This window comes from Tachypleus tridentatus, chromosome 6, assembly GCF_004210375.1.
Source record: "Tachypleus tridentatus isolate NWPU-2018 chromosome 6, ASM421037v1, whole genome shotgun sequence".
NCBI lineage: Eukaryota > Metazoa > Arthropoda > Merostomata > Xiphosura > Limulidae > Tachypleus > Tachypleus tridentatus.
The window spans coordinates 121,444,488-121,471,875 of record NC_134830.1 but is presented as its reverse complement, the minus strand read 5'-3'; the positions used below and the strand labels follow the sequence as shown (position 1 = coordinate 121,471,875).

Here is a 27,388-nt window from a genome sequence, read left to right as displayed (position 1 = left end):
ACTGTAAATTTATTACAGAAATGTATCTTTTGTGTTAGTCTCCACGTGGCTTTGCTGTAAGAAAACACATCTTCTGTATTTCTCTCTGTCGCGATGATTGTACGTTCATCGTACAAATAATATCCAGATGGCACTTGTTGACACTACAGATAAGGGCGTGAATTTCACATTTGCAACAAAATAAGAAAGGAAAACACGTGTCTAACAAAAATGTTAATTAGTATATTTCTTATTTTGGGGACCCAATACTTACATGCATGATGTAATAGGCGTTTTCCAACATGGCTGCTATTATTCTTTGTTCTAATTATCTTAGTTTGTTGGAAAACTGTTTTCTTCATCTACATTATGCGTCTTTAATTAGTGTATTAGAATATCTTTACAATATTACAAGCTATACACGATGGCTGAATGTTTCATGCTGAGCGTTTTTTTGGTTTTTTTTTTCAGTTTACAACCAACCACGTGCGTCAGAATTGGACTTAACCTGCTTCCAACCCTAATGGTAAATAACGACCGTTACAGACTTAACCTGATTCTAGCTGTAATTGAAATATTTTACTATGTGAAGTTATTTGTGAATTATTCATCGAAATTTAATATAACTCTCGTTGTCTTCAAATAAATGACTTTAAAAATTTGATGATTTTGTTCGACTTTGATCTAAACACGACGATTGTTGATAATATTTTATATTTTATTATTTATTCCCTTTCATATAATCACTATTTTTGCATCAATATTTTAAACGTCAGATAGAGGGATCGGCTAATAACGATGATGTAATGATCGAGATATTTTGCGAAATATCGAGAAGGAAGAACACATTTGTAAATACGAGTAAGCAGTTACTTAGTGTTAGAATCCCATTTATCTAGTGAAATATTTAGTTTTAGTTTCGTTTAGTGCTTTAGAAGTTAGTGACGTATTCAGATTAGTGTTAGCTATTCAGTTACTAGACCTATTAGCCGTGAAATTGTACAAGTAAGTTTACTTGTAGGATAGTCGTAGAACCGTTAGAAAGTAACTTTTGTTAAAAGTGAAAACATTATTTGTTTATTTTTTAATTTCGCGCAAAGCTACTCGAGGGCTATCTACGCTAGACGTCCCTAATTTAGCAGTGTAAGACTAGAGGGAAGGCAACTAGTCATCTCTACCCACCGCCAACTCTTGGGCTACTATTTTATCAACGAATAGTGGGATTGACCGTCACATTATAACGCCCCCACGGCTGAAAGGGCAGGCATGTTTGGTGCAACCGGAATTCGAACCCGCGACCCTCGGATTACGAGTCGAACGCCTTAACACGCTTGGCCATGCCGGGCCGTGAAAACATTATTCGTGAACTGTGTACAAATACTAGTAGCCAGGAGTATAGGAGATTTTAAGATAAAAGCTCAAAGCGCCACCAAATACAAATGAAAAAAATATTATATAGCATATTAAATTTTAGTAAGAAAACGGTTTTAATTTTTTCTAATTTTGAAAAGAAATTATAGATTTTTAAAAAGGAAAACTTAACCCATTTGTTACTAAGCATTTGTCTTTAATGATTACAAAATAATGAATTTATTATTAGTAGTAGTCGATTCACAAACATATTCAACAGATTATGGTCGATGTTATTTATTACTTGTTGATCAAATTGAAATAACAAGCGATGTATGGAAAACGTAATACTGATGTAAAAGTGCCTTCTTTTTTAGGAAACGTACTATACGTTTCAATATAACATTGGGATGTATTCTGTGAATCTATTTTGTCGAAACATGTAGTATACAGCCCTCAAACTAAACTATTATGTTTATAAACCATTGTTTGCCAATATATTATGTAACTATTCTGTGATGTCCAAAGGAATATTCTGATAATATCTGCCAATGGTTAGATAAAAGAGTTTTCTACTAGGTTGTGGTTATGGCGCAGACTGATCCGATTCATAGCAAGATTTAATTATTAATCTACATTTATGTCGTTCTGCCCGATTCAGATCGTTTAATTCAGTTTAATTTCTTTCCGTAAGTTTATTAAAAAATTATAGAATTTTCAAAATGTTAGCCAGTGGTATTTTAGTTTTCGACAGTTTCGTATGAACAAAGCTTTCACCTTTTCTGAAGTTGAATATTTTTATACATATAAATTTCCATCGCCCACATTCTCATTATAATGCTAATTGTTTCTTTTCAACCTCTATTTCGGTAATCGCTGCACCACATCTTATCCTGAATGTGACCGCTAGGCGGAGAATAAAACGTACAAAAGCTTTGTCACGCGTATTTCTACACCTTGCAGAAGTAGTATTTACGGGTGAGATAAACCAATCATCTGCGCCGCCTAGCGGTTAATTATCTCTTCTCACATACAAGGTGTGACCGGTGACAATGGTCGCTTAGGGATAGATCGACTAACAACGACAATTCTACCTGTTGACGAAAACAATATCTGAATAACAGGTAAAAAAATTATGTAGCTAAAACATGTAATGATATGTGTAAAAACATGTTTGTTCACTTTACAGTTCACCAAGTGTCAAGTTTTAAACGGAAAGTGAGTTAGTTCACTCAGTATATTTCGAAATGAAAAGAAACAGAATCTTTATAGATATATCTAAACCCTCACCAAAAAATACTGGGAATCTGTACTGTTAAATATCTGATCAAATCTACCCCAAAGTGATTTATAAGAATAGGTTATACTTGATTCTGTTCTATGGGCTAATAATGTACAAACTATAGTTACGTCACTAAAGAAGTATATTATGTTAATATAAGTTGGTATAATAAGATGCTTTATGTTTGGAGGAACATGCCTGAAAAGGATTGTCCAATCTATTATATTACGTTCCACTCCCTCAGATTAATATGCTTATAAATCGCTGTTTGCCAACTTATTAATACTATGTCTGTCGTATCCCAGTATTGTACGAAAGACCTCGTCGGCACAAGATATATTAGACGTAGCGTGTTGACATATCGCCATTTATTTGCTTTCGCTCGTGAGCCCTTATATATATAAATATATTCACTCACACATATAAACACAAAAAGTTTTGTTTGTTTTGAAGTAAAGCACAAAGCTACAAAATGGGCTGTCTGTGATCTGCCCACCATGGTCTCTGCAACTTGCAGATGTCAGCTTGTTGACAGATTTAATGGCTGTTAACATTAATTGCTTCGAGAATGGTGGGTGTTGGAAGAAACACCATATACTCGACTACCCAAACTCTTGATGTATTTAATGTTTAACCCTTCGTTTAGGAACGTCACCAATATCTTGATTTACTCAGATGCACATGAAGACACCTGGTAACTACAAAAATAAACATCTTATCCATGCCTGTAATTCGTGTTTTGATACGGTACAGAAAAGTTATGACATTTAAGTGAAGTTTCACGAAAAATGTAACTCCCGACAAGTGAAGGGGGCAAATATCATTTAAATTGGGTTATTTTGGGTCTGGTTTATTTTTATTTATTTACAACTGGTTATCAACGTGAGTTAGGAAGTCAATTGATTTAAATATATTCTGTTTTTCTCAATCTTAAAATATCAAGGTTTTTTCTCAATTATTTTTATAATTCTTGTTTATTTCGTTAGAGGTCACTGGGATCAAGAGTTAAATAACTCGGTTTATCGTTAAGCTTCCTGTTCTTCAGTTGCATATCGAATTATTGTTGTCAAAAACCTCTAAGTCGTTATAATAATTAAAGGTTTGGTCACAGTTAGATTAAAACCTGTTTGTTCAGTTGCAAAATCATGTTGTTAATGGCTTTTCGTTAACATCTAAAAATCGCTTAGCTGTCGCGAAACTCACAATGAAAAATAGGCATAATAATTAGGGTCAGTTAGAAGGCGTCATTCGCGACGTGATTGATAAAACTGCATTTAAAATTAACTATAAGTATATAATTTCATCTGAACAAAACTATAAATTTTAGGTCAAACTTAAGAAGTATAAAGTTGTTGTTGAGGAAGAGATAATAACAAAATTATGCGACTGAGATAAACTTTCGAACATTTAAAATCTAATCTAATTAATTATCTTAAAGAAGTTACTTCCTATCACTAACTTAATCTTACTTGTTTCCTTAAATCCAAGAAATGCGACTTTGTAAATACGAAATGTGAAATATAAATTCATAAATTAAAGAGCTAGGAATAAATCTTTGAAAAATGACAACAAAGAGACTTTTTTCTGAGACTACCAACCTGTGAAGCCTTCTCTCTCGTGACAGCTATTGAAATGTAATCATATTTTTATAAAAATTATATCCTACTGCTCTTATTGCTTATTTTTCATTGTTGGTCGAGCTCACCCTGTTTGACCATACGTCGTCGACTGTAGATACTCTGTTAATCATGGTCACGTCCACCTCGTTAACTGTGTTGACCGTTATTACGAACTATTTTATTAGACGACATAAACTTTTCGGTTATAAAAAGCTTGTATGAATGTTGGTTTTAGATGACATCCTGAAAAACTTCCCATACCTACCCACTGCAGCTGAATTGAACGATTTGATCAGACAAGCAAAGATCGTGTAGCGTTAATCTTACTTCACTTTCTTCAAACATTTTTTTTTCTTTTGAAAACAATTCAACGGGTTTTGGCGTGTGCTTGGAAAACTGTCAACTTCTGACTTGGGACCATTCATCTACTCCAAATTCTTACTCATTAATTTGTTTATAGTACCATCTTTATATTTTAGTCAGAGGGTTCTCTTTCGTAACCACAGCTTTCACTTGGAAGATGAAAGCGTTACTCTGGATTATTTTGCTCTCCTAAACGCAGTGCTGTGCGAATTTTTCCGCTTCCGGGAGAATAGTGAATCACTTCTTTGGAGTGTCGTGTCTTCTGGCTCTACATCGATTAACAATCAGGCTATAGAGGGCAATCAGTACAACCACTGAATTACTACACATTGATCGCACAAGGTGCGTTTAATTCTCCTAATGTTGAGGTTTGGTTTTCATGAAACTAAAACCTATAACGTGGACTTCCTTGTGACGATATTTGTTCCTAAAACCTGAAATATGTAACATTGACTTAACTCATTAACACTTCATTTTAACACATACGTGAAAGACTAAACTCACGTACACTTAGTTTTAACACATATCTGAAATACTTAACTCACGCACACTTAATTTTAACACATACCTGAAAGGCTTAACTCACGCACACTTAGTTATAACACATACGTGACCCTCCAGTACCAGAACGGTATGTCCGCGGATTCACACCGCTAGAAATCGGGTTTCGATACCCTCGGTGGGCAGAGCACAAATAGCCCATTGTGTAGCTTTGTGCTTAATTCAAAACAAACAAATTCGTGAAAGACTTATCTCATAAACACTTAGTTTCAAGAAGTCTTACTTATTGTAAAAATAATTATAATTAACTATTATTGGTATTAAAATATCAGGTCATCCCACAAGTAATGTCCGAAAATTTAACACAGAAAGTGCACCATCATTTCTGTCTTTGTAGAAGGCTTTAATGAGTAAAACATGTGGTATGATGTGTATAAAAATGTTCAGACAAATTAAACTAACCTAACTCCACTTTTTCAGATCATTAATCAAATAAACCCTTATGAAGATTGATATGTCTGAGGAGCATATTAGGCATATAATGCTTTATGAGCTTAAAAAAAAGGCAATAGTGCAGCAGAAACTACACAAAACATTCCAAGTGTTTACAGTGTGGAGTCTCTCAATGAAACAAAATGTCAAAGGTGGTTTCAAAAGTTCAGATCAGGTGATTACAGCTTGAGTGATGCACCACATTCAGGTCATCTTGTTGAGTGTAATGATAACTTGCTTCTGGCTGCACTTGATGAACATTGTGCTGTATCAGTTGAAGAACCAGCACAGAAGCTTAATTCAACCCATTCAACAGTTCACCGTCATCTACAACAGCTTGGAAAGGTGTCAAAACTTGGAAAATGGGTCCACCATGATTTGACAGAAGCCAGCCTTTAGAGCAGGAGTAGACATTTGCACTTCCCTGTACTTTCGTGAACATAACTCACCTTTTTTGGACAGGTTAATGACTAGGGACGAAAAATAGATATACAGTGGTACCTCGGTTCTCGAACTTAATCCGTTCCAGAAGGCTGTTCGAAAACCGAATCAATTTTTCCCATAAGAAATACTGTAAATAAAGTAATCCGTTACAGACCTCCAAAAATTACGCATTATGAAGCATTTTAAGTAAAAATATTGTTTATTTATACCTGTATAATAATACTTACATGCATAAAGTCAACCACAAAATCTATAAACACAATGAAAAAACAATAAATGAAAATTTAACTGCACTTTACCTGTGCTGAGGAGAGCTGATGGTGTAAGTGAAAAGTGGTGAGGAACATGGAGAGTAGGAGGGTTATTATTCTTTGGAAGGGGAGTCACCTTCCATAAAAACGTCAGGTAACTCTTCTTCTGAGGTTCTTTCTCTTTTCTGTCTCTTTGCACCTCTACAACCTGCTTGAGACTCACTGGACCTATTTCTCACTAAAACTTGTCTAATGAGGTTTCTTTCTGCCTGGCACCCTCCCCATGTCTCACCACACTATGTATGCCACTTCTCTTCCTAAATTTTTCAAACCACACCCTACTAGCCTTAAAGGCATCACTTGTATCAGCACTCGTTCCAGGGGTGTTTTCCCGGAGATCAGCATGCAACTGCTTTGCTTTCTCACAAATGATGGTCTCAGAAATGCTATCACCAGCTAACTGTTTTTCGTTTACCCAAATCAACAACAGTTTTTCTACCTCTTCCATTGTTTGTGATTTTTTGTTTGGTAAGCACTGTCACTCCTTTTGCAACATCAGCTCCTTTGATGACCTCTTTATTTTTCAGTATGGTGCAGACGGTAGGCTTCGCCATACCAAACTGTGTAGCAAGGTCAGACACGCGAACACCACTCTCATACTTCGCTATGAGATCTTTTTTCACCTTTATTGTGGCTCTAACAACTTTTCTTTTTGGTTTGCTACTTTCATTATCCTTCTTTGATCCCATGGTGGTTTATTTAATCAGAATATTTAGAAAAAAACAACAAAGAAATACGAGAACGTTCACAGAAGATTTTAGCGGGGGTGTGGACTGAGCGACAAGTGCAGGTAAAATGTTTTGGGCAAACTTGGCGTGGGCCGAAAATGGTCGAAGGGTCGTTCGAGTCATGAGTCGGGTTATTTCGGGGGTTCGGGCTACGACAGCTTGGTTCGGGAACGGAGTTTATGTTCGACAACCAAGACATTTTTTACTTAAACAATATGTTCGAAAACCGAATTGTTCGAGAACCGAGGTACCACTGTATTATAAAAATGTTAAGCGTCACAGAAAATGACTCAGTGCAGATAAACTGGCTAAAACACAGCCCAAAATGGATCTCCACCCTTGGAAAGTCTTGTCAAACGTTTGGCTGGATATTGCCGGTGTGATCCACTTTGAGTTGCTGCCACTCAATGTAGCAATTACATCAGACTTCTATTGTCAACAATTAGAGGGCTTGAATGTTGCACTGAAAGAAAAAGAGGCCTGCTTTGATTAATCGTAAAGGTGTGTGTTACACCAGGATAATGCACAGCAACATACAGCAAGGATCACATCTGCAACGACTGAAGGGCTAGACTGGGAAAAACTTCCACATCCTCCAGACCTTACCCCATCTGATTATCATCTACTCTGAAGTTTGCAGAACTATCTTGATGGAAAAGAGCTTGTAATACATGAAGATGTTCAAACTTGTAACACATGAAGATGTACAAACTTGTAATACATGAAGATGTCCAAACTATCCTCTCTACATTCTTTTCCTTCACACCCCAAGAATTTTATAGAAGTGGCTTGTGAATCGTTGACAGGAAGTAATTAATAATAATGGAACATATGTTATTGATTAAATAACATTAAAAGCGTTTGAAATCCTTTCTCTTTTTCTGAAACTAAAATCGGTGTTTTTCGTGTACTTGGGTGGGTTATACTTGTGAATCATCGCTTATTGCAATGAACCACTATTTTGATTTCCAATCAAACCTGTGTTTTTACGGTGATGCTTCGGTTTCTTCACGTACCTTTGTTTGTTTGTTTGTTTATGAATTTCGCATAAAGCTACTCGAGGGCTATCTGTGCTAGCCGTCTCTAATTTAGCAGTGTAAGACTAGAGGGAAGGCAGCTAGTCATCACCACCCACCGCCAACTCTTGGGCTACTCTTTTACCAACGAATAGTGGGATTGACCGTCACATTATAACGCCCCCACGGCTGAAAGGGTGAGCAGGTTTGGCGCGACCGGGATGCGAACCCGCGACCCTCAAATTATGAGTCGCACGTCTTAACACGCTTGGCCTTCACGTACCTTTTGAGTGATTTTTAAGCTAATTACTCTCGGGAAAATGTAATAAACGTTCGTTCATTTATATCACGTGTCAGCAAAGAAAGCATAGCAGTTTTATCTCGTGACAGACATACATATTATCGTGTGAATACCAAGTTAACTTAGCTAGATTGTTGGCATACTTGCCGAGCTGATGAACGCCCAAAGCCAAGATTGTACCCGCCCACCTACGTAACCCTCTTGTGACCTTGCCGCGAGCTCGTCGCAAAAAGGCCTGCTAGCTCATGCTTCGCGCGGTCGGCGAAAACAGCGCCTCGTTCGAAAGCATAATAAGTAAATAACGAGCTTCTGTTCGCGGGCTATCGACTTCCAACCAGTGGTGGGGGGTGGTAAAAAAAATGTCAGCTTTGCACATGAAGTTAACTTCCTCTGTTATCAGAGCTCACATCTGTAATCTCACCAAAGTATCTAACGCCCTGGTTTAGAGTAATGACACGTTAATTATTAATAGGGTATAGCACAAACGTTTGTCGGAGATAAAGTACTCTACTTGAAGTTATAGGTATTTCCGAAAGTTAAAAACATGCTAGATGTACGCTCCTCTTTATAGCGTGTATCGTAACATGTCGCCAAAATAAGTTAAAAGACAGAAAACATAAATGTTCATCCATGGAAGTTCCAATCAGTTCTTAACTTAATTAAATTAATTAAAATATTTCACTATACTAACTTTTTCAGAAAAAACACAAAAAAAAACAAACGTATACGTTGAACGTATTATGATTTATAGTTAAGGACGTTGTTAAGCCTTTAATATTACAGGACCTAAACTAGTGTTGTCACGCCCTCTAGTGACTGACGGTATTTTTCATGTCGATAATTAAAAGTTAAACGTAAGTAAGATTACAAAGTGACCAATACTACACGTTTTTTAAATAATATTTTAATTCTTGTTTCTGTACCAGATCAGTGGTACACTGTGTTCCAGTAAAGCATGCATCAAAATTAAGAAACTTTCTTTCATGAACAGCAGGAGAAAGCACAAAATTTAACGTGAAACTCAAGTGTTTCCAGGAGTCTAGGCTTAGCCCTGGATCACAGGTGTAATGGATGCGCCTGTAGGGCACATTCCCTTACTTCGCTCGGCCAAATAATAAACCTTGGGCCTTCCTCATTTTTTAATTTACATCTTCGAAGAGCCTACTTGGTATGTCTGTGATTTACAACGCTAGGAATCGAGTTTCTATACTCATAGTGGGCAAAGAACAGATAGCCCAATGTGTATTTTGTGGTTATATACAAACAATTCTGTACATAGATGGCCCCCAGGGGTTCAAGTTTATGTTAAAAAGCTCACAACACTAAAATTTGGGTGTCCATACCCGTGGTGGTCAGAACAAAAGTAGCCAATTGTGTAGTTCTTTGCTTACTTACTACAACAATAAGTACATAAGAGCTAGCTAAGCACCTTGAAGCTTTGGTAAAATCACACCCAGCACCCCCAGAGATTTGTAAAAGTTGACAATAATTTTTAATTTCCAACATATTTTTCTTCACCAGCTACTTACCTTTAAAACAGTGCTTTCTCTAAAAAGTGGGAACCGTATATATTTCTAATTTAAAGGTTCGCATAATTTAGGCTTATAATTACTTACATCTCAGATTCGACGCTATATTTCTACTTAGTTTATTCATATCGTAATAATTTTTTCTCACATTCCACGTGTGTATGCCTACTTAGTTTTATTAATATTGCGATAACTTGTATCTCAGATTACATGTGAGTATACAAAGTTAGTTTCATTCATATCACAATAACTTACATTTCAGATCCTAAAATAATTTTTTTAAGACACCCCCTTCAGGCTTGAAGTTAAAATTCACCGTGGCAGGACGTGTTTTAATTGTGTAAAATATCTAAGTTATAAAATTAAGGGTAGTGATAAATTATTTTTTACGGCTGAGGTGCCATTGTTGGAAAGGAGAAGCAGAGACAAAGTTATTAAAGTGTTATTACATTAGTCCAGGGAAATTAGTTCGGTTTTAGTTTGTTACGTTTACATTCAGAATTATCCACCAATGGGCCAGAGATAAATTTACGAAATTGGAGTGCTAAAATCCGCGGTTCTGTCCCGCGTGGTAACAGAACGCTGCTGGTCGATTGTATAGCTTTTCGCTAAAACAAGGATTACCGTTTTAAATTTCAAGTGTTATAACTGACGTTTAATAATATATAATGGAACAAACGTTTGTTTCTTTGTTTTGAATTTCGCGCTAAATTACATGAGGGTTACCTACGCTAGCTGTCTCTAACTTAGCAGTGTAAGACTAGAGGGAAGGCAGCTAGTCATCCCTACCCACCGCCAACTCTTGGTCTGCTCTTTTATCATCAAATAGTGGAATTGATCGTCAAATTATGAGGTCCCACGGTTGAAAGGATTAGCATGTTTGGTGTAACGGAGATTTGTACCCGCGACTCCCTGATTACGATTGGAGTGTTTTAACCAGCTGGCCATGACTAGCCACTAAACAAAAGGATTGCGCCTTTTAAACTATGAAAGAACAGGTGAAAAATTACGCCTGTTTATTATTTCTATGTTATTATGTGCGAGATATTACTACGCAAAATCGCTGAAGGCCTAACCAAATATTCTGCTTACAGCGCTCTCTAGTGGTAACTTTGTGTTATGTACAGAAGAATTACGTCACCTAGTTATTTATGGACATCTTAGTTTTTTTTTCTTTCCAATATCTTTAGCACTGAACTTGAAATGCGAGGCTCGATCCCTGTGGTAGATATAGCTCAGATATTCCATTGTGTAACTTTGTGCTCAACACTAGAACTTTTATGAAATATCTCAGTCGACGAACAACTGAAATTTATCCATTAAAAACTTACTCATTTAATGCGTTAATGTTGCACAGCGTTATATGGGAGATACGTACAAGATAAGATGCTGTCCTAAAACAAGTAAGTTTGACTTATACATGGTTTTACAAGTTGGTCTTGAATTATACTTTATGCAAAACTCTCTAACAGGTTTACTTAGGCAGTCTTGTCCTCTTTACTCTAAGTAGGACAGTCTACGTAAATATTCAACCAACAATATTATATAACACATTTCATTATAACGCGTTGAAATTGTTGCTTACAATGTAGTGAAACCCGTTATATTTACATCTCTTGTTATAGTCTCATGAAACCAGTTACATTTAAATTTGTTGTGGTAGTCTATATCTATTGAAACCCGTTACGTTTAAATTTATTGTGTTAGTCTGTATCTATTGAAACCAGTTACATTTAAATTTATTGTGGTAGTGTAGTGAAACCAGTTACTTTTAAATTTGTTGTGGTTGTCTGTTGAAATCTGTTGAAACCCGCTACGTTTAAGTTTGTTGTGGTAGTCTAGTGAAACCAGTTGTCTTTAAATTTGTTGTGGTAGTCTAGTGAAACCAGTTGTCTTTAAATTTGTTGTGGTATTCTACTGAAACCCGTTGCCTTTAAATTTATTGTGGTAGTCTGTTGGAACCAGTTACATTTGACGTAATTGTACTGTGAAATCTGTTTTGTGTTTTCGTGGAACCAAATACTATATAAGATTTTTTTCATCTAACATAATGTTCCACGAAGTACTGATGCAAATTCCTAGTGTTTAAAAAAGTAATATTTAATTATTATTTGCTTCCTTATATTTTGAGCAGGCTTAGAAGGAGATAATAATTTGTAATTCTATTCTATGAATACCTCTGTAGTTCATCATCGTTCTGAAAAATAAGATATTTCTTCAGAATAATGATATTTTACTTTCTTTTCTCTAACGCAAGATATAATTTAAGGAATAACTGAAACTACAAAAGGTAATATGAAAAATCAAACATCCAGCAAATTTTATTTTATAATCAACACGTTAAATATTAGTGGTGAATGTTGGCATTAAACACCTCCTTTTTCCTAGAACATATTAATTACAGATTTTTCACGTGACCATATTTCTTAACGTGTTTTCACGTTACGCCTCAGTCACACAATGGGTTAAATTTGACATAAACACAGCTTTGTACAATTCACCAAAGGCAGTGTTCATAGTCTGATGTTAACATGTACTGCGACGGATGATTAGGCATTCTGAACTGGTTACCATGGAAACTGTTTCTTGGTCACCTGGTAGTGAAGATCTCACAAGGTGCGTGCTTTCTCGTCAGTTTGATAAACTAACCATAACAAATATATATCAAGAGGAAATCTGTGACGCATTAAGTGTCTGTGTGGATTTTTAAAAAATAAGTCGGGAGAGAGTTTGTATTCTGGCAGACATAAGTGCTCGTTTCTTTAATTCGTGAAGTGTTGTCATTTTGAAGATCACGGTGAATTATAAAGATATTCATAGCCTAGGTTGGAAAGAAGGTACTAGAGTCAAAATGTTTCTAAGAAAAATCCTCAATACTTTAAATAGGCTAAGTATTAACCGATTCATAGAAGTCATAACCAGGAAAACCGGGGGACGTGCCCTCTTCCCTCGCAACAACACACGTGTTATAGCTCCTTATTTTGTCAGTCAAAATGAAAGGAAACTAATTTTTTTGTGGAAAATTCCAAATATTATGTACTGTATATGTTATATGAAAACCTATTAACATAATTATTATTATGACTTAGCGTTGTAGTACATAAAAACTATTTAATTTTCTATGTATAATTGTGTAAAATTATTGAGTAATATTTTAAACCTCTTTCATTGAATGTCAGTTAATGTTTATTCATGTGCTGTTTCTCCCCTCAACGTTTGGTAAATTCCCAGTTATGAACTGATAGAAACTCGTATTTACGACGAAAACTGTTCCAAAATTTGACGTTTCGCCTTTGTAACTTCAGAAGTAATACATTTCTCTAAAGCTGGTATAGTAACAGATCTCAGGTGTATCGGACTTCAACAGGCTGTAGATCTAATTCTTGACATGGAGATGAGTTTTGTTCCAGTGAAATAAACGTTAAACACACGGGTACTAAGTCTTGAGTGACACAACAAACCCAGATGACGTGAAATAAACGTTAAACACACGGGTCCTAAGTCTTGAATGATACAACAAACCCAGATGATGTGAAATAAACGTTAAACACACGGGTGCTAAGTTTTGAGTGATACAACAAACCCAGATGACGTGAAATAAACGTTAAACACACGGGTGCTAAGTTTTGAGTGATACAACAAACCCAGATGACGTGTGTAGTTTTAAAATCTTTCATTCCTTTAGTACTGAATTTTCTTTTTACTGTTGTTTAAACATGAACATGATACTAAACATAATAGGTGTTTGAGAATTCTTATAAGACTTATATTTAGTAAAATGTGTTTAATTCTCTGATGATTTGGTGTTGAACAAAGAAACTGAAAACAAACAAACAAAAACTTATCGAAACAACATTTCTTTGCATTGGCAGTGAAACCTTATAAACTTCAAGTATGCATTGAGGTAACTACCAATCACTGACGTTGTCACGGTCATCACCTGTCGGCAGCATACGAATTACTAGCCAATCATATACTCAGGGTTGAGTTTGTTACTTCGACGCTCAAAACCTTAAGAAACAGACCTGACGGGGGCAGACAGCTTGAGAACAACATCCCGTACCTACTGCCACTACTGCACGTGCCTGTTTTTTGGTGTCTCGCAGCGGGACCAGCCAGCAATAATTAAGGCCAGGTGATCCACCACAAGTATCACACATTTCATATCGTGACCGTAAAAAGTCCAGCTACTCCGAGTTAGAACGTTTTGCAATAAACGCCATGCCTCCAATGGGTTAAAGCACTGGCCGCCTAGAAGTTACTTTCGTTGACTTTCTGTATTAGGAGAACCATTTTTAATTAATCAGTGGTTATCCAACTGTTAACATATTATAATGGGATACTGGGAGCTCTGGGTTGCACTCTTCAACCATGTGGTTCTGACTTTCAACCCTGTTCAAGCAAACTGGATGTAAGTGTTGCATCCTATTATTAAGATTATAGCTCACGTATTAAGGGTCCTAGTGTTAATATTAAAGTACCATTATTAAGTGTACTAGTATCAACATTATGATGTCTGTAAAAGGAATCCTAATATTAAGATCATACTTCCCTATTAATTGTCCTAGTATCAAGATTATAGTTCCTATTAATTGTCTTAGTATCAAGATTATAATTCTCGTATTAAGTGTCCTAGTATCCAGATTATAGCCCCTGTATTAAGTGTCCAAGTATCCAGATTACAGTTGCCATATTAAGTGTCCTAGTATCCAGATTATAGTTTCCTATAAATTGTTCTAGTATCAAGATTATAGTTCCCGTTTAAATGTCCCGACATCAAGATAATAGTATCGTATTAAGTATCGCAGCATCCAAATTATAGTTCCCGTATTCAGTGCCCTAATATCCAGGTTATAGTTCCTGTATTAAGTATTCTAATATCCAGATTATAGTTCCTGTATTAAGTGTCCTAGTGTCAGTATTATAGTTCTCATATTAGGTAATCTGGTATTAAGATTACAGTGTCTATAATAAGGGTCCTAATATTGATATTATACTTCCTGTATTAAGGCAATAAAAGTCACGGGTGACTTATATATATACGTATTGTTTCTACAAACGATAGATGGCTACATATATAAGCATCTTGTTTCTATAAACGATAGGTGACTATATATACTTACTGTTTCTATAAACTACAAGTGGCTACATATGCGTCTTCTTTCTATGAACTACAAGTGGATATACTTATGTTTCTGTAAATAATAGGTGGATATATATACCTGTTTCTATAAACTACAAGTAGATATATATTCGGCTTCTTTCTATGAACTACAAGTGGCTATACTTATTGTTTCTATAAACAATAGGCGGATATATATACTTATTGTTTTTAAAACTACAAGTGCATATATATATATACTTGTTTCTATAAACTACAAGTGGCTATATGTACTTAGGTTTAAAAAGCACATCTGGATATATATACGTATTGTTTCCATAAAGTACAAGAGGCTATACATACATATTGTTTCTATAAATTATACACGGCTATATATATACTTGTTTTCAAAAAGTCCAAGTGGCTATATATGTTTTGTTTCTATAGGCTACAAGTGGATATATATACTTATTCCTTCCGTAAACTACAAATGGCTATATATGCATCTTCTTTCTATGAACTACAAGTGGCTATACTTATTATTTCTGTAAATAATAGGTGGATATATATAGCTGTTTTTAAAACTACAAGTGCATATATATATATATATATATATATATTTGTTTCTATAAACTGCAAGTGACTATAAATACGTCTTGTTTGTATAAACTACAAGTGGATATATATTCGGCTTCTTTCCATAAACTACAACTGGCTATATACACTTATTTTTTATAAACAACAAGTGGCTGTATATACTTATGTTTCGGTAAAGTGCAACTGGCCATATATACTTATTGTTTCTATGTACTACAACTGTCTATATATATATTTTTATAAACTACAAGTGTCTATATATACGTCTTGTTTCTATAAGCTATAAGTGGCTACATATAGTTATTGTTTCTATAAACTACAAGTGATTATATACACTGCTGGCCAATAAACATAAAGAAAAAAATGTGCATTTTGCGTTGTCAGACTCAACCACTTATTTCAGTAGAGCTTCGAAAGATGAAAATAAGAAAAGGTAAAATGAAAATAAAAAACTTTTTTTTGCATTTAATAGGGAATATGTGAATACTTTGAAATTAGCCTAAATACTAGCTGTTCAAAAGTTTAAGACCATACCAAAAAGAAGTCCTAAACAGGGTAGGAAATGCCCAAAATGAATTCTCAGTAGTAAGTTGCACGGCCGTCATTGCGAATAACTTCAAACATTCGCTTTGGCGTGGTCGATATAAGCGTTTGCAGAAGGCTGGCTGGAATGTTATTCCAAGTGGTGAAGATGGCTTCACGAAGATCATGCACTGTTTGGAATTGACGTCCATCATTTCTATAGACTTCCCTTACCATCCACCCCAAAACATTTTCAATGGGGTTCAGTTCAGGCGAACACGTTGGATAGTCCAAAAGAATCATGTTATTCGCCATGAAAAAGTCCTTTGTCCTGCTAGCTTTGTGATTGCAGCGTGGTCCTGCTGAAAGATCCAGCCATTTCCACACAAGCGAGGGCCTTCAGTCAATAAAGATGCACTTTCCAACATGCCAATGAAGCCAGCTGCTATTTGACGCCCCTGTATAACCTGAAGCTCCATTGTTCCATGGAAGGAGAAAGCACTCCAAATCATGATGGAACCTCCTCCACTGTGTCGTGTAGAAAATGTCTCCGGTGGGATATCCTTATCGTGCCAGTAACGTTGGAAGCCATCTGGACCATCCAGGTTAAATTTTTTTCTCATCAGAAAAGAAAACCTTCTTCCACTTTTCTACATCACATGTTTGGTGCTTCTCAGCAAAATTTAACCGAGCTGTTTCGTGATGTGGAAGGAGGCGTGGTCTTTGAAGACGTTTACGGTTTTTAAAGCCTTTCTCTCGTAAATGCCGTCTTATTGTTCTTGAGCCGCATTCTGCATCCGTAAGGACCTTAATCTGGTTCAACAATCGGCTGGTGTTTTGCTGAACAACCCGTCGAATCCTCCTGCTCAACGCCGGCGAAATTTTCTTGGGCCGACCACTTGAAATTCTCGTTCCATACCCCTCAGGGTCTTTTAATAAATTTGCAACAGCAGTTTTACTACGCCCAATCTCACCAGCGATGGCATGTTAATTTTGCAGCTCAACAATTCTGCCATGTTCAAACTCTGTCAACTTTTTAACTTTTTCCATGTTTTTACCCAATGTAACACAGTTGATGTCAGTGGGAGATGTTGACAACGCTAATGCTTGAACACAAATGACTAAATTTCGTTACTTGTTTACCGATTAACACTTCGTTTCAGTATGGTCTTAAATTTTTGACCACCTAGTATTTAGGCTAATTTCATAGTGTTCACATTTTCCTATTAAATGCTAAAAAAGTTTTTTTTTTTATTTTCCTTTTCTTATTTTCATCTTTCGAAGCTCTACTCAAATAAGTGGTTGAGTCTAACAACGCAAAATGCATATTTTTTCTTTATGTTCGTTGGCCTTAAGATTTTGGCCAGCAGTGTATATACGCCTTGTTTCTATAAAGTACAATAGGCTGTATATGCTTATTGTTTCTATAAACTAGAAGAGGTAATATATACATATTTCTAGAAACTACAAGAGTCTATATACATTTATTGTGTCTATAAGCTAAAACAGACTATACACTTACTTTTTCTGTAAACAAGATGTGGCTATATATATATATATATATACTTATTGTTTCTATAAACCAGAAATGGATATTTATACTTGTTTTTCTAAGGAATTACAAGTCATTTTGTGGGTTGATAACTCTTTATTTATGTTTCCATTGATTTATAAACGTAAGTTCTATTTTCACGATAACTTAAATTCAGTTATTAAACCCGTATGTGGGGAAAATAGTAAATATGCATAGATTTTAGAGAAAAGAGAACTTGAATGGGGAAGCTTACCGTATGTTTGTTTGTTGTTAAGCACGAAGCTACACAACGGGCCATTTGTGTTCTGTCTACCACTGGTATCGAAACCCGATGTCTACAGTTGTAAGTTCTCAGACAATATCGTTGTTCCACTGGGGGGCAAAGTCGTGTGTCTATAGAGAAAACAATGTTAATCAGTGCCTGAAGTCGAAATAATGAAATATCAGAGGTGTCACTGTTGTGTTATCGCTAAGAACTAGGCTTAGTTGTATTCTTAAAATCAGATTTTCATCATTGCATAGAAGAGTTTGTTATTTGAAAGTTAACTTGAAGGTAAGCAAGTAAATAATTTTTTCTAAACATTTGAGTAACGTAATAATCATTAACTGTTATTTATACACGAACTTTTCTCTATATTAAAACACTTTCATTTTATTTGTCAGCTTTCTGCTCTCTAACGAGGGCCCTCATTGAGCAACAATATGCACAGGCACATTTATTAAAAGGTCCAAGAAAAAGAATGTCTAAAATGTTTATACAGGACAGACTTTATTGTATTATTTAAGTGAGTGTTCATTTTTTCCAGGATTCTTGTGTTACTTACGCTGTTTCATCCACTGCAATGAATTATAAAATAAAAGTTACATATCCAACCCCAGCCCTTAACATTCCAATCTTTATCAAATTTTCCTTAAACTTTCTTAAATTAACTGCATCTGCCACAACTGAAGGTAAATCATTCCAAAAGCAAACCACCCCTTTGTAAAGAAATAAAGCTGTCTCAGCTGGAGATGATGTCAATATTTATGCCTGTATACTGTTAAGTATAAGAAAACAAATGACGTACCCACACTATCAGTCTTCTTAACAACCTTCAATCACTTTATGTGGTTTTTAACTAGCTGAGGTTTGGTTTGTTTTGAATTTCGCGCAAAGCTACACGAGAGCCGTCTGCGCTAGCTGTACCTAATTTAGCAGTGGGAATGCAACCACGACCAACTCTTGGACTACTTTTACCAACGAATAGTGGAATTGACCGTCACATTATAATGCCCCAGCGGCTGAAATGGCGAGCATTTTAGTGCGACGTGGATTCGAATCCGCGACTTTCGTATTACGAGTCGAGTGCCTTAACCATCTGGCCATGCCTGGCCAAGTAGCTTACGGATATAGTGGTAATTAGTATTTAACTAGCTAAGAATATAGTAGTAAAATCAGCTGCCTATTGTTTGTTCCCTTTCATTGGTGTCCCCTCCGTGGCACAGCGGCATTTCTGCGGACTTACAACGCTAAAATCCGGGTATCGATATCCCTGGTGGGCAGAGTACAGATAGCCCATTGAGCTAAATTCAAAACAACAACAACCGTTTATGCAGTATTTAACCAACTACGACTACAATGTTAATATCAACTGTTTATTGTTTGTTTCTTTTATGTAGTTTTTAACTTGTTTAAAACACAACAACAGTGAAATCAGATGCCTTTTCGCTCTAGACCCTTTTTATCGAGTAACAGTTTCACCAAAAATAAAAACAGTATGAACTTAGAAATGATGTTTAAACACTTCATTTTTAACCTGCAAGCTACGAATTTCACAAAAATTAATGGGTAATGTTAATACGCAGTTTTACTGCCAGGGAACAGATATGATCAGTCGAGATTTGTAGGCTTAGTTAAGTAATTTTATCCAGAATAGAAAATACACATTATGGACCAGACTTCCGTTCCTTCAAAAAACGTACGGACGAATAGTATATGTATGTATCGAACAGATACTTGTAGACTTCTGTTACTACCTTTTTACAAGTATTTTTGATATAAAACATTCACTTCGATGACTCATTGTTGGTGATCAATAGGCCATAAAATAAATGAAGTGAACTTTGTCGATAGGCTAATTAAAAACTTAGTTCTGAATCAAGTCTGTAAAACCTCTTGACAGTTGTCAACAAACAAATTTTTCACGTTGTGTGTTTAATCAGTAGCACTTGACTCTAACTTGGTTGCCATACAGTGTCCACCTACAATCATCAGTACTTCAAGATTAATTTTATACTCTCTTACTTGGTTGTGCATTCGTAAATACGTGTACTTTGTGTTTGTTCTATGTTCTTGACCCGGCATGATCAGGTAGTTAAGGTACTCGACTCGTAATCTGAGGGTCGCGGGTTCGAATCCCCATCATATCAAACATGCTTGCACTTTCAATTGTGAGGGCGTTATAATGTGAAAGTCAATCCCACTATTTGTTGGTAAAAGAGTAGCCCAACAGTTGGCGGTGGGTGGTGATGACTAGTTGCCTTCCCTCTAGTCTTACACTGCTAAATTAGAGACGGCTAGTGCAGATAGCCCTCCAGTAGCTTTGCGCGAAATTCAAAACAAACCATTCTATGTTCTTTACGATGTTTTACGTAAATGTTTTTATTTCAAAGCCTTTACTAGACCTGTTGGCGACGTTCTAAGTAGATTATGTCTACATAAATATAATAGTGTTGTCTTTTATATGTTCAAGTAACTTCCCAGGGTGTGGATGGATCTTTACCAAAATTGGTTTGGGGGTTCATTAGGTCGATGTTGGGGTACATACAAATTTTTAATTTTGCGGCTTTTATGGGCGTTTTTGCGTTTATTACAACTGATTTGCCCCCTGTTGATGTGTTTTTACCGAATTTTGCATGAAGGTTTATTGGGCCCATGCGAAAATACATGCAAACTGTCGTTTCGAAGTTTGTGCTTAACAGTTTTTTATGGAAATTTTTGCATTTTTTTACATTTACACGTAAGGTGAGCAACTTTCCATGCTCTAAGATAAACTTTCGTTAGTCATCAGTCTTCAGTCTACGTAACATTCATCCAGGTTTCAGTTACTCCAGTTACTATACAAGAAGAATTGTTGGATATTCCTTTTGTTTCCTTTTTTCCTAAAAGCATCACGTTATGAAGATAATTTACATAATACATAGAACAAATATTTACATTCAGTTTTTCAAAGATGTCAAGCTTAAAGAAACATCAGTGTATCAAACCCTGTCAAGTTCGATAATTTAGAATTCAACGACACTTGTCCAAGCAACACACTCCTACGTTTCACCTATTCAACACAAAAAATAACACCTAAAGTTGTTGGACAACTTTCACATCAGAACACAGGACAATACCATCGCTTACGTATTCCTTAACGAACCCCTAATTTCACTAGTGTTATGCTAATTGTCATACCTTTGATATCTTAGAATAAGAACTTTCTTTGTTCGTGAGTTTTCCGATATTGACATTTATTTCAGGCTTAAGATCTAAATTTCTACGTAAACTGAGTGAAAAAGAAACAGATTTGGCTAATTTCTTTTATATATGTCTGAGGAACATTTATTTAAATAATTATTACATGGTTTTAATGACAAATAAACTTCCGAACAACATACAACTATCGTCTGCTACTTTAGTTGATACATACAATCGTCAGCGGAGCAGATGTAACGCTTACCCTTACATGTGTGACAGACCCTAATTGTAAATTGCAGTTTCAATTATAACAAATCTACGTGGCAAGAACCACCCGTAGGCCTGCTGAACACAAGAGAAAGACAAAAGTAAAATCTTGATTAAAGATAAATCAATAAGTTGTTCATTCCCTTAAGAACCTTCGATATGTCCCCTCAAACCCCAGTCAAAGAATCCAAATCGAAAATTAATTAGTTTTAAAATCAGGTTGTACTTGTTTGTTTTGAATTTCGCGCAAAGCTACTTGAGGGCTATCTGCGCTAGCCGTCCCTAATTTAGCAGTGTAACACTAGAATGACTAGATGGAAGGCAGCTAGTCATCACCACCCACAGCCAACTCTTGGGCTACTCTTTTACCAACGAATAGTGGGATTGACCGTCACATTATAACGTCTTCACGGCTGAAATGGCGAGCATGTTTGGGGCGACCGGGATTCGAACCCGCGACCCTTGGATTACGAGTCGAACGCCTTAACACACTTGGCCATGCCGGGCCTACAGGATGTACATAGTCATTTTAAAATCGTGTTAACGAAGTTTAGGTTTTTACAACCTTATTCTATTCATTATTTCTTTTCATTCTAATTGTTCATATTACCTGTGTGTGATTTATTCCCATTTCTTAACCATATTTTATTTCTGTGTGTTTTTCTGAATCAACGGTTTACCACTTTGTTCATTAGCTTTGTTCTGTTCTCCAATACTATACCGAGTTAATCTTATGTATTGTTTTTGACACACTGTTCGTCATTAACAGGCACACTTTATTCTTTGTTTGTTATTGAACTACATGCAACATACTGATGTCTCGTGCTCTACTCACTGTCGCGGGTATCTAAACCCGATATTTTGCGTTATAAGCCTTCAGACTTACCGCTAAGCCACCGAGATTTCCTGGCTTTAAAAAAGAACGATCGCTATAAAGGTCACCAAGAAGAAAAAGATATTAGAGATGAATTATCTCTAAATGTCTAAGTTTCTTTATTTATCACTTTTGCACTTTGCTACGTTTTCTCACAGTTACGTGATTACACGTGCGACATAAATTTACAAAAACACAAGCTTTGATATAGTCAAATCTCCAGTTTAACCCGTTATCCCATGTTTGAAGAATATGCCACTGGGAGACACACAGCGTTTAACGATTCGAGCTGGGATCTGTCATCTAGGGAAGTGACTGACTGGCTACACCGAGAAAGGAACCGGAAGAGTGTGTTTTAACATTACACCAGTTGGTAGGCTTACTAACTTGAGATACGCAAAAATTGACCAAATACGTAGTTAATTTATTTGAAGTTATACGGTTAGCTAATAAACTGTAACATCAGACAAGACAAACACTTGTAAAATAAGGAAACTTAATTCTATACTAGAAAAACAACCCATTAGGGAGAAATGACGTTTCATTCACTATCTACCTAACATAGATTCGAGACCCAAACCTCTACAATAAAATCAACTTACCAAGAGGCTACCTTCTCCCCTATGTAATCCAATTACATTCGAAATCCAAGCTTGCACCAAGGAAACGATTCGTTAAGGAGATAGTTCCATGTCTTTCTTTTACATATATTTACTATATCTGTCTACTAACTTAGTGGGAAACTATCAACAAACATTGAATTGTCATTAACTGTGCTGTGTTACCAAAACTTCTAGTCTTTCTTCTGATAACAGGACCACATTAATTAAAATATTTGAGAATAGGAACATAAGCATTGTTAACACGATGCTGTAAAAATACGAAACTAATTCTATAATAAAGCAAAACGATTATTCAATCTGCTAAAAATCGGGTTTTAACACACAGCTCACTGTTAACTTTGTTACTATTATTGACCGACAACATTTATTTTCGTGGATTTAAATTTTCACAGACGACAACGATAGTTTTGTTTCGAATTTCGCGCAAGCCGTCCGTAATTTATCAGTGCAAGATTAGAGGGAAGGCAGCTAGTCATCACTACTCGCCGCCAACTCTTGGGCTACTCTTTTACCAACGAATAGTGGAATTGACCGTCATATTATAACGTCCCCACGGCTGAAAAGGCGAGCATGTTTGGTGGGATGGGGATTCGGATCCGCGACACTCGGGTTACGAGGCGAGTTCCTTAACCACCGGGCCTGAAAGAACGATCGAAATTCTTTAATTAAAAGAACATTCTGATAAACCATCTTGAGAAAACGAACCAACAAAATATTGATGGTTAAGGCTTCATTATGATAAATGAAACTACCTGGTGATAGACAAGGAACAAGAAAATCATAATTATTTTTAAATATAGAAAACTGAATGCCATTCTATGACTTATGAAAGGTCTGTTATAGAAAATGTTGCTAAGTGAACATCAGTTTAAACTTAGTGTGTGTGTTTTTAGAAATAAGTTTTGATTATTGACCATGATCTTTAAAGTACGACCATGTACTCTATTCGATTTTCAGAATCGGGTATTAAAATAGTCACGATCAAACGTGTTAAATAAAATTTGCAAGCAAACATGGTAACGAAAATTTTAAAAAATATCATAGGGAAGAGGGAATCGTCAATAGCTGTGCCACTTGAAATTATTTTTGGCAGTATCAGAGTAAATGAATCCACGAGACCTTGGGCGTGGTCAAAAACATCGAAATGGTTTTTCCCTCCCTTTTTTATTAACAATTTTTGTGCGCTAGCAATACCAAGTATGAGGCACTCGTATACAGGATTCGATTTTATTACTCATCAGATTCTCTACCCGCCTACCCTCAAATTAAAATTCATTAGGCAGGACTAGAATAAATTAGTCTAAGACCCTAGGTGTGGTCAAAAACATTGAAAGAGTTTGACTTCCTCAGCCCAAAGCTGTAATTAGACCTCAAATTGGTCAGAGATGACCGATCTATAAGTTACGTTTGTGCTTGAGAAAAAAATTTAAAGCTCACAGAGAGCCGTTATGCCGCGGCTGAAAACGAAGTATTAATATACTTTACAGCGAAGATATAAAAGTTAAACAATACATTGAGGCTAAAGTTAAATGTGTTTGCTGGAACAAGAACTTCCGTTCTTCCAATATGTTTTGTATTCGTTTTTTAAGATCTTGTACAGAAAAAAAGAAGTTCGAGATAACTATTTTCTTATTTTTATTTTTATTTGGGGCTGTCAAAAAAAGTACACGTTCAAACCTACAACATATAATGTTGTTCATTTCGTCTCTTAAAACAACGTACACGTTCAAACCTACAACATATAAAGTTGTTCGTGCCATCTGTTAAAACATACATGCTCAAACATATGAAGTAGTTCATGTCGTTTGTCGATGGGAGGGAGTATTCGATATTTACACGTTTAGACTGGAAGAAAACAAATCATACACAGTTACCAAAAAAGTTTTTCGTAATCTAATAACGCTTAACGTAGTGTACGAAAGTTTAGGTTGCTTGTCATTCAGCTCAACACTAAAGTTTCGCCCTAAAAAACTAAAAAAAAAACAATCATTTTGAGGCGGTCTAGATTATTAAAGTATATTCCGTTTACTTTCCTTCAGTACTATGGATCCCGACCCGACATGACCAAGTGGTTAAAGCACTCAACTCGCAATCCCAGGGTTGCGGGTTCGAATCCCCGTCACACCAAACATGCCCTTTCAGCCGTGAGGACGTTATAATGTGCGGTCAATTCCACTATTCGTTGGTGAAAGAGTAGCCCAAGAGTTGGTGGTGGGTGGTGATGACTAGCTCCTTAGTCAGCACAGATAGACCTCATGTAGCTTTTCGCGAAATTCAAAACAAACCAAACTATTACTGGGGTTAACTCCACTGTTTCAGGGAAATCATGAAATAAGCCAACCTAACAAATTCAGAGGAACCGAGGGGTAAGGGATGAAAGGTACAGGGTGTCATGAGTGATGGACAAGTGGCCTACGCGTGTAGGAATTTTAACTGGATTTCGGTTCGTATAGGCCTTTCACGTTTTCGTCATTTTGATACGTGATATTTTTGTCTACGTGAATAATAATTTTAAACTAATTTTGAACGAAATAAATATGAAAAAAATATTCAATTTTAGTTATCTTCACTCCCAGTGTATTTGTATTCGCGTATCTTCCGTGTATTCCTGTTTCAGGATTTTATTTCTTTAAAAGATTTTCTTCGGTGATTTCAGGGGTGTGACAGAACATTAATAGACAATTTACTATTACCTGTGAATAATTTCAAAAGGTTGGGTGAATACTTAATAAAACATTTGCAACGTTTTTACCCTACCCATGAATGTCGTTTTATTCATGTGTCATTGGGTGTTTTTTAGCTAAAGAAAACCTTCACATTTCAGTTCTCAATAGCACCTTATAGAGCCTCAAAATTCAGGAGTAGCCGTTTCGTCTGTAGGTCTGAAAAGCGAGATTGGTTATCACTTGCATAATGCACCCACAGAGACAATTATAGTGTGTTCAACGACATATCTGTACCTTGGATCTTATGATTTGGAATCTGGCAAATTAACCTCAGACATGTGGTTTCGCAGCACGTCACGTTAATCATAACTAACTTCCGGCCCTCTTCAATAAAATATCTTGTCTGTGGCTTTTAATTCGGCGACTTTTATTGTTTTAAACATGTAAAAAACAAACACGTTTTGATTGTGATTGTTTTGTATAGCATTGTAATATTTGTTTGATTCATGATTTTTTTTTTCAGTGTAATAATCCTAATCAGTATGTTTGTGCTTATTACAGAGTAAACCGAAAGACTGACTTTAAAACTATGACGTCAGCAAAAACGCGCAATGCTCGAGGTCAAGTGTCACGTGACTACTGTTTTTTAATTCTTGGTAAATTATTTTACCCCTCGCCCTGGGGTTTTTCTACTGTATAAGCATCACTCACAGTGGAGTCATCATGATAGAAAACTGGGCGGAACTGTAGCAAAAATTTGCCCCAAGCAAGAAATTAAAAAAAAAAAAACAGCAGAAAAAACAGACTTTTAACTCTTCCCCTGGGTTCTCCAGAACTGGATTCTTATGATCCGAAGTCACTACAATTTTTAATAGTTTTATAAAGATGTGACACTTTCCTCAGCATTCGATGAAATCTCAATATAATAATATAGAAAACATCTAGAGTACGGAAAACTGAGTAGCCTGTCAAAAGCAGTTGGATCAGAACGACACTTCGATTCCATAAATTAGGACTCGTAAAATCAGGATCATTTCTTAGCTGTTTGGGTGATAATTAATACACATTACCTTAAATAACATCACTCTTACTGTGGAAAGAAAACCAAAACCTAGATTAGATTATTAATTTAAAAAGGAGGAATATGGATCGTCAAGTATTGAATAGAAATGTAAAAAATATGTTTTCGAGCCTACAACTGTCAGCTGAGGAAACAATCAAGGCTGGTAACAGTGTCTACATTATTTTCTTATCCCTATTTTGATACCACTAAAATTGATAAGAACTGCAGCCGTAAATGAAGCGTTGTTTACATATTTTTTAGAGTCCCTAGTTGTAGATTTAAAAATATCTTTGCATTTTTAATTCAATTTCTTTCTGCACTTTGTTGACGATACCCAGTTCCCCCTTTTAAATTAATAATTTCTAATTACCTTGTTTCTTAAGTTCTCATGCCCGTTTATGAAAAATAAACTTTAAGTTACATACGTGCGTATATATTTAGTTAAATGTTACGTGTTTTGCAACAGTTTATTTCTCCATTGACTTTTTTTCTATCCAATTACCACACTGAACTTACTCAAAATAACTAAATGTGCAACAAGGAATAAGCACATGTGCTGGTGTGCAACTACAACAAATAAGGTGTCAAGTTATTCTCACAAGTACACTTTGAAGGCTGTGTCATCACAGATTTAATGGCCGGCTTCCTCTAATGTCACAGTGTAATGTAACAAAAGATGAGCAGCAACAAAGCAGTCCCATCAGAATGGAATAATGTTTTTTAAGGTAATACAACATGTAATGCAATATAAACAGATTCGGTAATATGCTTGCATTGTTAGCTT

General features: G+C 35.7%; 1 protein-coding gene across 5 annotated transcripts in view; it reads left to right on the top strand.

Moving 5' to 3' along the window:
• Positions 1 to 27,388, top strand: part of LOC143253478 (protein Wnt-16-like) — an 88,080-nt gene that overhangs the window by 17,806 nt on the left and 42,886 nt on the right. For 2 of the 5 annotated variants that reach the window (XM_076507455.1, XM_076507459.1), the window contains exons 1-2: positions 12,401 to 12,531; positions 13,788 to 14,326. The exons of 1 other annotated variant lie outside the window; for it this stretch is intronic. In XM_076507455.1, coding sequence (XP_076363570.1) covers positions 14,250 to 14,326 — 77 coding nt within the window. In that variant the 5' untranslated portion in view covers positions 12,401 to 12,531; positions 13,788 to 14,249. Of the gene's footprint in view, positions 1 to 450; positions 637 to 12,400; positions 14,327 to 27,388 lie in introns of those variants that run through there. 2 more of the 5 variants (XR_013029651.1, XM_076507456.1) reach the window with 2 other exon arrangements.